Source organism: Crocuta crocuta, unplaced genomic scaffold, assembly GCF_008692635.1.
Source record: "Crocuta crocuta isolate KB4526 unplaced genomic scaffold, BGI_CrCroc_1.0 scaffold3, whole genome shotgun sequence".
Classification (NCBI taxonomy): domain Eukaryota; kingdom Metazoa; phylum Chordata; class Mammalia; order Carnivora; family Hyaenidae; genus Crocuta; species Crocuta crocuta.
In genome coordinates this window covers 11,731,075-11,745,345 of record NW_027529934.1, presented here as the reverse complement: position 1 = coordinate 11,745,345, position 14,271 = coordinate 11,731,075, and the positions used below count along the sequence as shown (strand labels likewise).

The 14,271-nt window shown below is 34.1% G+C and overlaps 1 protein-coding gene across 1 annotated transcript; it reads left to right on the top strand.

The window, feature by feature from the left end:
* The first annotated feature begins 4,360 nt into the window (after positions 1-4,360).
* Positions 4,361-11,515, top strand: PDC (phosducin). The gene is made up of 4 exons (XM_077763120.1): positions 4,361-4,399; positions 5,069-5,153; positions 8,796-8,947; positions 10,864-11,515. Exons 2-4 carry the CDS (start codon positions 5,093-5,095, stop codon positions 11,386-11,388), a joined length of 738 nt encoding a protein of 245 aa, XP_077619246.1. The 5' UTR covers positions 4,361-4,399; positions 5,069-5,092; the 3' UTR covers positions 11,389-11,515.
* The last annotated feature ends 2,756 nt before the right edge of the window (positions 11,516-14,271 follow it).

Genomic DNA, 14,271 nt, shown 5'->3' with positions numbered 1-14,271 from the left:
TGAGATACTAATTAATAAGGAAGGAAGTAATGGTTAACTGAGGGCACGAGGGTAGGACCTTGATCCATACATAGATTTAGTGTCTTTACAAGAAGGGACAACAGAGAACTCAGTCTCTACACCATGTAAGAACACAGAGAGAAAGGTGGCTGTTTGCAAGCCAGGAAGAGAACCTTCCCCAGAAACCAGCCATTCCAGACCCTGATCTGGGACTCCTAGCCTACAGAACTGTGAGGAAAAAAAATTTCTGCCTCAGAAGTCTGTAGTATTTTGTTATAAGAGCCTGAAAAGACTAAGATACCAGGAAGCTATGTTTATGTGATTTTTGGCAAACAGAAAAGAGGTAAACAGTTTGAAAGACTGAAGTGTTAGTTTTCAAATCTATGCCACACATTGAGAAGACTTTGGGGGCTACATAATAATAGCACTAAGAAGCAAACAGGCTTAATTTTAGAAACTGATCTTAAAGACAATGTTGTTTCAATAACATTTAAACGTTCAAATACCATTCTTTGGGGTATACAACTAATTTTTAAGCAGTTGATACAAGTCTCATAAGTGAAATATCTTGCTTTGCTGCACAAATCTCCATACAAAGCTAAGTATAATGTTTCCATAATTTTGCATTTTCTAGTTTCAGTTTGAGACACACCTGATATATTATTGCATATTACACTTGCTTTTATTTATTTATATTATTTATTTACATGATTACATTCAGTAATAAATCAATGAGGTTTAATACAAAACAGAGACATTTATCATTCAAGTAATTACTATCTATGTAAAGTAATTTCTGAACATGGTGACTTATTGATCTACCATATTTCATAGTCTCATCTTGGTTTTAATGCTTCTACAAAAAATTAGGCTGATTTATTTGGTTAATTCATTCATTCCTTTAGCATTTTATTGAGGTGATGACAGAATAGAAAAAAATAAGGATTTTAGAGGTTTGAGAACCAGCTAAATCTGGATTTTAACCCCGGCTCTATCTACTCCTACTTACTAGCTGTGTGAACTTTGGCAAATCACAGAATCTCCTGAAACCTGAGAATCCATTTCTGAAAAATGAAGATAATAATTTTTTGAGAATTAAAAATAGTATGTATAAAGTATCTAGCACATAGTGGCTTCTTTTAAAAATGGCTGCTATCATCTATGGAGTATTTACAACATGTGAAACAATTATAAGAAGACAATGACAAGTAACAAACTTGTTTCTGTCCTCAACAAAAACTTACGATAGTGGAGAAAAAGAGTGTAAAAATAAGTGCTCTAAAATTGTTGTGGATGCAAGGACAGAAGTCAATCTAGAGAGTAGTGAGAAGATGACCCTAGTTTCTGCAATCTAACAGCAAACTACAACAGGCAGTATGGAGAGTGAAGCTCTTCTGGAGAACACTGAGAATGTACAAGTCAATTTTAAACTAGATATTCTGATTAGATCAGACCAATGTATTTAAAATGATTAATAGATGTCATCATCACAGTATCATGTGAACAAGGATAAGGATGATAATGAAATATTTTAGGGGTACATTTGAGGTTTTTAAAGAGTCTTTTAAAATTAATGTTTAAAAATTTTACTCACTTCCTTTCTATTCTAGATCATCTTAGAGTTAGAGTTTTTTAAGGGCAAAGTGTGAGAAATGTTATTCCCTATCAGCCATTATTTTAAATTACTATTAAAACCCTACACTAAGAGGAAAACAAAACCCAAACCTGGTAAAATATTTTAAACTGTATGTCTCATTAACATGTATATATATCTAAAATCAAAAAGGAACATCACAGATTTTTATAATATATAAGATGGAAAATACAGTAACTGCTGAACCACAGTAAATTTGAGGATAGAAGCAGTTTCCTGTCTTTTTGCCCTACTTTATCACCAATTACCAATCACACACAGATGAGTTTACTATTACCCAAACTCTTGTAATCATCCTATTGTTTATTTTAAATCCTTTAACCTAAAGCAGACATGGAATTTTTTGACCACTAAGAATACCTTTGCAAATCAAATGTTGATCATACATTTTAAATGATAGTTGTACTGTATTACAAATATAAAATACATAATTTTATTTTATTTTACAGACTCACATAGCTCTTACTATGTGTCTGGATCTAAGCAACTTCCAAATAACCAATTCAATTAATTTTAGGATACTAATGCTAATTTCGAAAAAGATAAACCAGATTTATCTTTTTGAGGAAATCAGAAAACCCCAGAGTGAGGCGATGACGGGGGATATTATTAACAGGAGTGTAGATCAAAAACAGCAATATCTAATTATACTGAACTTGTGTCTTCCTCGACAGAATCTTCAAGCAGTGTCAGCAAAGAGGTCTCGTGTTTCACTACGCTTCTTTCAATTCATTTCCCTGCTGACTGGTTTCCCTAGTAGTAAACAGTAGTAAATTTCACCAATTTTTGTACTTCAACTCGAATGAAGGCATTAGGTAGAGATGAACTCTGTTTTTTACTAACTAGACAATCTAGCTGACTGAAGTCTTAGTTTTCATAAGTGCCATACTGGAAGAGTTTTGTTCTTCATGTAATTCAGAGCCCAGGGAAATGCCTAGCACATAGTCTATTCTTAAAATACACTTATTGAATCAATGAATCAAGTTTCCTTCAAGTAATGGGATTATCTTTTCAGTAAAGAAATTGGCAAAAGCCTTATAGAAAAATGAAAGTTTTTTTCTACTAGATTTCTAACTAGCTTGGCAAGAAGCAAGTTATGCTTCCTTTTTCTTCAACATTTAAATAAAAATTATTTTTAGATAGTCTTAATGTACTTATCGTGTATATTTATTGCACCTACTGTGAACAGTAGCTACCCCAAATTAACTCTCTGTTCTTAGGGGGGAGAAAAGGCTGGTTGAGTATCTACTTCTCTAGGGACTAAAACAGCTATTGAAGTTATCAAAAAATTTCCATTACTTTGTTCTGTAGTGTTCTTTTGAAGCAAATTAATAAATATTCATTTTTCTTAGATGCAAAAATTATTTTTAAGAAATTGCTATAAGTAATTAAGCAGCTTAAAAAAATTTTTTTAATGCTTATTTATATTTGAGAGAGAGACACACAAGGCACAAGCAGGGAAGGGGCAGAGAGATGGAGACAGAATCTGAGGCAGGCTCCATGCTCTGGGTTGTCAGCACAGAGCCCAACACAGGGCTTAAACCCATGAGCTGTGAGATCATGACCTGAGCCGAAGTAGGATACTTAACCCATTGCGCCACCCAGACACCTCTTAAGTAGCTTTTTAAATATAATGCTTATTTGTTTGTTTGTTTGTTTTAAAGTAAGCTGTCCACCCAATGTGGGGCTTGAATTCACCACCCTGAGATCAAGAGTTGTATGCTCTACTGACTGAGCCAGCCAGGTGCCCCTTAAGTAGCTTGTTTTAACTAACATTTACTTATTCCATTTTCCTTTATTCTTTTTAATTACTAAATCCATTGAATTTTAATATTTTTATTACATTTATAGTTATATAAATATTGTATAAAAAGTTGATATTCCCTTGATAGCTTTTTAAAATATGGCTCATTTATTTTGCTTATATTCCCCCTTTTACATGAACATGAGAAAGACACATGAGTTAAAATCCATATCTATGGTCTCCAAGAACTCTTGACGACCTTTTCTTAAAAGGCTTTTCTTGTTCACATGGGTAAAATCAAATTGGCAAAGACCTTAGACATCCAGTGATTCTGAGTAAGGACTATAGTGATGGAAACAATAAAATAATGAGATCATAAAATTTCGTTAGGAGCAGAAGTCAAACCAAACAAGGAATCAAGACAAAGAATTCTGGTTTACCATTCCATGACTTAGAAAAGTGCAAAATAAACCAAATCCAAGCATAATCAATAAAAAACTAAGATGGGAATAAAAGCATAAGTTGGATGGTATCATTGCTTAAAAATGACTTTGAAAGAAAAAAGCAAACAGAAGGTAGAGGAAGAAAGAGTAAAAAAGATGGCATGTCCACTATTACTACATTCCCTCTTACTTAGAAATTTCAAAAAAGTTACAACTATATATGGGCCCCTCAGAGAATGTGTTATGTATAATAATAGAGTTTTCCAAGATTATGGAAAGATAACTAAGTAAATAAGTTGGATTTGATGTGAACAAAGAATAAATGGGTTCTATATCATGGCATCAAAGAGTTTCCTGTGAATAAACTTCATGTACTTTTGGTAGATGTTGTGACATATTTTATTTAGTCAAAATTCTATAGGCATTGTGACTAATAATTGTTATTTGCTTGTTGGGTAATTTCACTAAAACTTGCTTTATGGTATGGAGTGGTGTTATGGTCTTCGTTTTTGAGAAGCACTGTTTCTTAGATCATTATTCTTTAATGCCAATTCAGAGGTTGGATTTGTCAAACTATACTGACAAAATGACTTTAGTACCATATGTTAACTTCCATAAGACTGTAGTGACTTAAGATGTAGCTCTAAAATTAAATTGAGGTTCAAATCCTTGCTTCACCACTTACTATGCAATCATGGACAAGTAATTTAAACTCCCTGTCCATCAACTTCCTCAGTTGTAAAATGGCATTAACAATCATCTCCCCCACATATGGCTATGTGAGAATCAAATGGTTTTTGACACATAAAGTAATGGGAACAATGTCTGCATATAGTAGGTATTCACAGTAAGTTTATGGTTAGTACTAATTTTTAAAGTGTTGTTATATAAAATATTGGGATATGATTGTATAATATTTGATAACAAAATAAAATAATATGTAATAAATAATGTTCACTAAGTACATAGATTTAAACTGAAGTCTCTTTAAGTAAAAAAAAACTGAATTATGTAAAATCTTTAGGTCAAAATATCTTTAATAACACAAACATTAAATAGTTGTCCTTTTACAAGGCAGACAAACAAACTAAACACTTTATCACTTAATGATAACTCTTAGCCTACTGTGGAACTTGGTAGGAAAATAACAGAATCTAATATATATATATATATATATCTCCATTCTAGCATTCATCTGTCATCATTACTTCTTTGTTCATGCTATAGATCATATCAAATCTAATCCCTAAAATGGAAGAAGCCAAAAGCCAAAGTATGGAGGAAGACTTTGAAGGACAGGCTACCCATACAGGTAAGCAAATCTAGAAGAAAAAAATAATTATTAAGTTAAAATTAAATCTAGAGATCTCTAATGTTCTTATGGCCACTATTCAGTATGAAGTTTAAGTATTATTGAATGGTTTGATGTAATCATCTAAAAATATTTGAGTGGAAAAATGAATGTGAAATCAAATATTCTTAAAGCAGTTCTATTTAGACTTCAAAGAATGAGAAAAACACTAAACATAAGACCTTTCTATCTACAGTATAATTAACTCTTTCCTCTCTAATTTCTCCCACTATGAACTTTCTTTGCAATTGAAAAACCAGTAGACTGAAAGGTAAAGTTTTTAATTTTAATTTTTTGAATCTGAAAATATAAAGAAATAATAAAACATTCTTTTTTTAAAAAAATATTTTTTATTTATTTCTAGGAGAGAGAGTCAGCGTGAGCAGGGGAGGGTCAGAGAGAGAGGGAGACACAGACTCTGAAACAGGCTCCAGGCTCCGAGCTGGCAGTCAGCACAGAGCCCGACGCGGGGCTCGAACCCACAAACCGCGAGATCATGACCTAAGCAAAAGTTGGACGCTTAACCAACTAAGCCACCCAGGCACCCCAGAAATAATAAAATATTCCTAAATTAAATGGATTTTAGTATTCCTCCAGAAAATGTAAGACTTCATTTCACCCAGGGCCTGTTTTCCTAATCTGCTAAATTGTACATGACTGTATATATGCCTCTATTAAGAGGTTAAAAAGTCAAATAGCATGGTTCAAGTTTAAGAGTTCAGTTTGTAGGGGTACCTGGGTAGCAGTTAAGCATCCAACTCTTGATTTCTGCTCAGGTCATGATCTCATGGTTGTGGGATCATGCCTTGTGTCAGGCTCTGTGTTGAGTGTGGGGGCCTGTTTGGGATTCTCTCTTTCCCTCTCTCACAGAAAAAAAAAATTGTTTGTACTTCTTAAGCCTCTTCACTTATTTTGCACACCCTAAAGTAATGTATTGTATGTCAATTATACTTCAATTAAAAATAATAAATAACATTTAAAAAAATAAGTAAAAATAACAGTTTAGGGGTTTTTAAAAATTATTGAATCTTAGTGAACTAATACTTTCCTCTCTTTTTTAATAATATGAAATAGAGCCTTTAAATTTAACAGGAAGTTTGAATGAATTCACATGGGTACATGGGGCAGAGAAAAGGAGAGACAGAATCCCAAGCAGGCTCTGCACTATCAGCACAGAGCCTGATGCAGCACTCAAATTTACTAACAGTGAGATCATGATCTGAGTCAAGACTAAGAGTCAAATGTTTAATTGACTGAGCCATCTGAGTGCCCCAAATTCACATGAGTACTTAACAAAATGCATGAGAATTCATGTTATAATGACACTGTGAAGAATACCTTTCTAAGGATGGCACAGAACCAAGAAACCATAAAGGAAGATTTATTAAATTCAGCTATAAAAATGAGGAGGGAGAGAGGGAGGGAGGGAGGGAAGAAAAGAAGGAGGGAGGAAAAGAATGTCTGCTGTCTGATAAGTCATTAGTAGCAAATTCTGAAAAGCATTTAACAAATTGGGGAAACCAGTTGTAATTCAATTGACAAAGAGTTAATATCCTAATATATACTAAAAGCTCTTACAAATCAGTAAGAAAAAAGCAACAATCAAATGAACAAAAGATAGGTCAGACAATTAAAAAAAAATTAAAAATCCAGCACTGGGACACCTGGGTGGCTCAGCTGATCAAGCACCAAACTCTTGGTTGCAGCTTACATTATGATCTCAGTTTGTGAGTTCAAACCCCCACGGGGCTCTGTGCTAACAGCATGGAGCTTTCTTAGGACTTGCCTCTCCCCTGCTTACTCTCTACCTCTCTGTCTCAAAAATAAACAAACATTTAAAAAATAGCACTTATGGGGCACCTGGATAGTGCAGCTGGTTAAGTGGCCGGCTCTTGGTTTTGGCTCAGTTCATGATCTCACAGTTTGTGGGTTCAAGCCCTGCATGAGGCTCCGTGCAGACAGCTCAGAGCCTGGAACCTGTTTCAGATTCTGTGTCCCCTCCTCTCTCTGTCCCTCCCCTATTTGCACTCTGTCTCTATCAAAAATAAATGCTTTTTTTAACATTTTAAATAGCACTTATGAAATCAGTACTATTGTGAGACATATTTTTTTATACAGTTTGTACACTTTGGAAAGAGGTACACTCATATATTACTGGTAGGAGTACAAACTGGCACAACTTCCTTAAAATTATTTTAGCAAAATCAAAATGAGAAATGTATATGATTTTTGACCAAGCAATTTTACNTTAAAAAAAAAAAAGAATTATATACTATAGAAAAATGTGGAAGCAAGAATATACATCAATAAGAAACTAGTTAAGTAATTTAATACCTACACAATGGAATGCATGCCTCTATTTTTTAAAAAAGGGAAGAACCTCTTTATGTATGTATATGAAAAAATCTCTAAGATATATTATGAATTGATAAAATCAAATGAGAAAAAGTGTGTATAATATACTACCACCTGTAAAAATAACAAGAGAAAAAGATTCTCTTTTCTATACATATAAACACATGCTACACACATGCATATTTTATATAGACAGAAAACATATCTGGAAAATGAAGACTATACAAGTAAACAGAATACAATGATTGATTGAATGTAATTTTTAATATAAGTAACTTTATATTTAAAGTATATATTGTATATTATTAAATTAATTTTAATTTAATTTTGTTTATTTTTTGAGAGAGAGGGAGGGAGGGGTAGAGAGGGAGAGAGAGACCTGAGCTGAAATCAAGAGACAGACAATCAACTCACTGAGCCCAATATATTATACAAATCTATAAATTATTAGGAAATATGTGGGAGAAAGAGAATATATCCACATATAGAATACAATATTAAAAGTATAGGTATGGTTAATCTTCAGTGAAGATATTTAAAACTCCATATTTTCAAAATTTTAGAACTTCCAAACACTTATTATTTATCAGGACAACTAAACACCTGAATTCCAGTTGGATTATCCTTCATTTTATTAAATTTCCCTAAATCTGCAAATCCCAGGTTTTCTACATTTGTAAAAGGTTCTTAGAATCCTAAAAGGAATTGGATGATTATGTAATAATTTTCTTAAAGCCATTTTAGTTATGTTAATTGAGGTCAGGTCTACTCTCACTGGTTGTTTTGTATGTGCTACTGTTATTGTTGTTTTTGGATCTTTACATCATTTCAATTTATTTCCCTAATAACCCTAGTATCCTTTGTTAATAGTGTGGTGTCAATTTTAGTTTACTGCTGAAGCTTCCTACTTATTAATAAAAGTTCTATTTTTCTAGTTCCTCTCTACATTCTAATTTTTAATACATTTACCCTCAAATGTTGCCAACAGATCAAAGTGTATAATTTGTATTTTCATTGATGTAGACGTTCCAGAAAAATTCTTAGCCAAAACCCATTTAACAAGATTAATTAGGAAAACATTTTTTATGAGCAGGGCAGTCAGAAATTTCTAGCTCAAACAAGATGTTTGTTTCCAATGCAGAAGAAGACAGGTCTATTCTCATGGTAATATTTAATACGAATTTCAATTGTATAAATAGTCATTTTGAAAACAAAAGGGAAAGCAATTTGTTTTTTATTTTATTCCAGGACCCAAAGGAGTAATAAATGATTGGAGAAAGTTTAAATTAGAGAGTGAAGACAGTGATTCAGTTCCACCAAGCAAGAAGGAGATTCTCAGACAACTGTCCTCTCCTCAGAATAGAGATGACAAAGACTCAAAAGAAAGATTCAGCAGAAAGGTAAGGAGAAATCAAAAATAAATAACTTACAATGTGTTTTTAGTCAAAATGACTCAAAAGAATCACTCTGGAGACATTAAAAAATAGATATATTTCAAAAAAGTTATTATTACTTATATTGGCAAAAAATAGGAAATGAAGTGAATGCCTGTGTAGGTATTCCATATTTTTAAAAGTATAGCAGCTATTAAAAAAATGAATTACAGGGGCGCCTGGGTGGCTTAGTCGGTTGAGCGTCCGACTTTCGCTTAGGTCATGATCTCGCGGTTTGTGGGTTCGAGCCCGGCGTCGGGCTCTGTGCTGACTGCCAGCTCAGAGCCTGGAGCCTGTTTCAGTCTGTGTCTCCCTCTCTCTCTGACCCTCCCCTGCTCATGCTGTCTCTCTCTCTCCTGGAAATAAATAAAACATTAAAAAAAAAAAATGAATTACAAATATATAGGCTGACTTACAGGCAGTTCTATAATATGATAGATACAGAGTATCAGTGTATGGTAATTTATTCTCTCATTCTATTAACTCATTCTCTAGAGCAATGGGAAAAAACACATCACTGTATATGTTTTTAAGCTTATATGATTATATATGAACATGTATATAAGAAAGTATGGAAAAACTCACCAACTTGACAATATTGGTTATTTGGAAGGTTGAGATTGGTTGAGAGATCTCAACCTCCTTTTTCGAAGTAGGAAAAAGAAGGTAAGCAGAATAAACCACATTTTTTTAAGGTATCATGATTTTTTTTAAGGAGCATTAATAAAAAATCGCACTTATTTACTTGACATATAATGTGTAGTTCCATGTGATATATATATATTTTTAATTTTAACATTTATTCATTTTTGAGAGAGAGAGAGTATGAGTGGAGGAGGGGCAGAGAGAGAGAGGAAGACACAGAATCCGAAGCAGGCTCTAGGCTCTGAGCTGTCAGCACAGAGCCTAACCTGGGGCTCAAACCCAGAGTGATGAGATTATGACCTGAGCTGAAGTCAGATGCTTAACCAGCTGAGCCACCCAGGTGCACCCCACCCCCATGTGATATGTTAAAAGATGATCTCTAAAATGTTAATGAAGATTATTTTAGAGTATTAGAGTGAGGAAATTTCACTATTTCTTCCTTCCTTCCTTTAGTTTTTAGGCCATTTTTGAATCTTTGTAAGTAGCATGCATTATCTATATAACAATAACAATAATCATATTAATTAAAAACATATAAAGTGATTTCCATTGTGGAATAAATCACTTTATGGATTATTATCTTCAAACCAGTGTATATCATTCATTGTATATTAATTCTCAACAGACTGCATCAGAAACATAGAGGTATTTTTGGGTGACACATTTCGATTGTGTGTGTATACCTTTTTTATTTTTCATGAAAGCCACTCCAGAGTAGAACTTGCTGGGATTTTTTCACCCAGAGTGATGGGCAGTTCAGTGGCACATTTCTTACCAAGAATGTGATCATCTTGCAGCTCAACTATATTCAGCAATATTTAGCTATGCTCTACTCATGAAATAGTTACTGAGCTCCTATTATATGCCAGACACTACAGCAGATAGTTAATAGTGATGAATGAGACAAAATACCTGCCCCATGGGACCTATCGGTTATAAAAACTAGTATTAAATAAATAAATAACAGAATCTCAGGTAGTGTTTATTGCTATGAAGAAAAATAAACCAACATAAGGAATAGAAAGCATAAGGTGGGCATTCTGTAAGGTGGTGTAGTCAAAGAAGGTGACATCTGAACAAAGACTTAAAAGTGGTGAAGAAGAAAGTTAACTCAGGAGTGAGTTAGGATGAAGGGGAGAAAACAGGAAATGCAAACTGAGTTGAGAATGGGTTTGGTGTGTCTAAAGCATATAAATTCTGACTGAATGATCTCTGTCATTTCTTGTGTCTATTCTTAGATGAGCATTCAAGAGTATGAACTAATCCACCGAGACAAAGAGGATGAAAATTGCCTTCGTAAATACCGGAGACAGTGTATGCAGGATATGCACCAGAAGCTGAGTTTTGGGCCTAGATATGGGTTTGTGTATGAGCTAGAAACTGGGGAGCAATTCCTGGAAACCATTGAAAAGGAGCAGAAAATCACCACAATTATTGTTCACATTTATGAAGATGGCATTAAGGGCTGTGATGCTCTAAACAATAGCTTTACATGCCTTGCAGCTGAATACCCTATGGTGAAGTTTTGTAAGATAAAAGCTTCTAATACAGGTGCTGGGGACCGCTTTTCCTCAGATGTACTCCCCACACTGCTGGTCTACAAAGGTGGGGAACTCATAAGCAATTTTATTAGTGTTTCTGAACAGTTTGCAGAAGAATTTTTTGCTGGGGATGTGGAGTCTTTCCTAAATGAATATGGCTTACTACCTGAAAGAGAGATACATGCCCTAGATCAGACCAACATGGAGGAAGATATTGAATAAAGAGTCACTATGTCAACATCTCATATTTTTCTTTTACAAGTTGAGCACTGGTTTTCATAGTACCCATATTCCTTTAGAGAACACCAAGTATGGCCATGGCTATTTTAGTTTGTGGGGGGAAAAAGATGTACACTAAAAGTATTTAATTAGCATTTCTTAGATACTTAAAGCATAGAAGGCTTTATTCTAAAACATTGTAGTCTTCAACCACATGTTTGTAGACAAAGAGAATATGAATAATGTGACAGCTTTCAAAATCCGTTTTAAATTGTGTGTTGGCTTTTTTACTCCTTGTTTTTTCCTCAGTCTTATTATTTGGGCTTTCAAATTATCAATTATAATTTTGCTAATGTGATAAGAATAAAGTCTTAGAAGGCAATAAGTTTTCTTTTTGAAGTTTATTTCTTGAGTGTTACAAAAACATCATGTAACTATAAAAAATCAGTCAGTAAAATATAGGTAGATAGATAAACTTAGAAACATTGTGTCACATTAAAGTTGTAAAAAAAAAAGTAGTATTTTTTTAAAAATATAATTTCAGGGGCACCTGGGTGGTTCAGTCGGTTAAGCGTCCAACTTCGGCTCAGGTCATGATCTCACAGTTCGTGGGTTCAAGCCCCGCGTCAGGGTCTGTGCTGACAGCTAAGCTCAGAGCCTGGAGCCTGTTTCAGATTCTGTATCTCCCTCTCTCTCTAACCCTCCCCTGCTCACAGTCTCTCTTTCTCTTTCTCAGAAATAAATAAAACATTAAAAAATTTAAAAATAAATAAATAAAATATAATTTCAGACACTAATCTTGTTTAGGAAAAAAGGCAGAGTAGAAGCAAGGTCTTTTTATTCTATGGACAGAAAAATATCTAGTAGTGATAGTAATTACAACTATACAACTCTTATTTTTTATTTCTATGGGCAAGCATTTTATACATATAATGTCTAATCCCTTTTTTAGTTTTTAATGTTTATTTAATTTTGAGAGAGAGAAAGAGACAGAGCCTGAGTGGGGAGAGGCAGAGAGAGAGTGAGACACAGAATCCCAAGCAGGCTCCAGGCTCCGAGCTGTCAGCACAGAGTCTGTTGGCAGGCCCAAACCCATGAACTGTGAGATCATGACCTGAGCTGAAGTCAAACACTTAACCAACTGAGCCACCCAGGAACCCCCTAATTCTTTTTTTAATTGTTTATTTATTTATTTTGAGAAAGAGAACATGTGCATGTGTGTGAGCAGGGGAGAGGCAGAGAGAGATGGAAAGAAAGAATCCCAAGCAGGCTCCATGCTGTCAATGAGGAGCCCAAGGCAGGACTTGATCCCATGAACTGGGAGACCATGACCTGAGCCAAAATCAAGAGTCAGATGCTTAACCAACTGAACTACCTAAGCACCCCTATAATGTCTAATTCTTAACCACAATTACACAAGTAGATAGTATTATTCCACTTTATAAATAATGAAACTGACATTCAGAGAAGATGTACTTCTATTTCCCTTGAAAACACTTGCAAAACTCTCCTCCTACACAAACAAATGGAAATGCAAAATGAAATATAATTGAAAATGTTTTTAAATGCATAAATGAGCTGAGCATGAAGATAAAAGAAACTTCTAAGGGTCTGAATCACTGTAGGAAATAATGATGTGTAAAAGCTGAAGTGCTAAGGTGAATATTTGAAGACAAAGTGCTTGATAAATCATCAAAAATTTGCTTCCTACAGGAAATGTGCTTAAAACAGGTTTGCCTATTTTCCCTGGTGGACCAATATTCAAATCAGACATTTGTCATAAGTTCTAGTCTCCACTATCCTAAATGAAGAGTTTATAAATTCTCATCCCGTAAACCTTTTATAATCTTTCCCCCTACTTAAAGCACTTCACCTTCCTCATATTTCACTGAGAAAATAGAATTTATCAGATGAGCCCTACTTCACCTTTCCATCACCAATCTAAAATGTGCACCTGCATATAAACACTGTTTCCAATGATGTTATAATGCAAGTGTCCATGCAGTTGTCTAAGACCCATGACCGAACTGAGTAGTAGAGCCAACCTTCTCATCCACAGTCATTTTTCTCTTGTAAGTATTTTCCCTCTTATTTCATCATGTTTCACCTTTTCTCTATGTCATACTATTCATATTGGCTTGTAGATGAATTTTAAAATTGACCATTATTTAAAATATGCCCAACTATAATTTAAAATTCCAACTATTCCTCAGTTCCCTGCTTTCCTATACAATCATGCCTCTCAAAAGAACTACCTACAGCCACCATCTTTGTCTTCATTTCCATTTTTTTTTCATCCCACTCCCATCTGGCCCTTGTCTCAAATGCTCTACTTACAGTTGTAGTCATCTCGTCAAACTTAGTAGCCAATTCTTATTCCTTATTTCATCCTATCTCTTATAAGCATATGTCAGAGCTGACCACCTCCCCTCTTTTTGGGTCATTTCTTTTGGCTTCTTTGGAAACACTCTGATTGTTTGCTTTCTATCTTCCTGACTATTTTATATAAGTAGAAATAATCTTCTCCAAACACTCACCCTAGGTAATCCCCTTCTGTCAATCGTCTTAAATATCACCTTATATTCAGATCACTTTCAAATTCACATTTCTACTTTCACCTCTTTCCTAGACTACAAAATCCCATGTCTCAACTGGAGAAAGAGAATAAAGGAATGGAAAAGAAAAAGGTCTGTAATTGTTATAGATATTGATGATACAAGTATGGGTAATATAGAATTCCCAACTATGGCCAGCATACATTGACAAGTCCCTAACATATAGTCATTGCAACAGGTAGTTTCTTTCAATGAATATAAAATTCTGTCTTCTATTCCTCTTTATAAATTGGGAAAGACATTTTAAATATCCTCTGGCCTGTTTCTAAGT

Coding starts and splice junctions, on each gene's coding strand:
- PDC (XM_077763120.1), top strand. CDS start 5,093: ATGGAAGAAGCCAAAAGCCAAAGTATGGAGGAAGACTTTGAAGGACAG. Junction 5,154..8,795: donor AGGACAGGCTACCCATACAG/GTAAGCAAATCT, acceptor ATTTTATTCCAG/GACCCAAAGGAGTAATAAAT. Junction 8,948..10,863: donor AAGAAAGATTCAGCAGAAAG/GTAAGGAGAAAT, acceptor GTCTATTCTTAG/ATGAGCATTCAAGAGTATGA.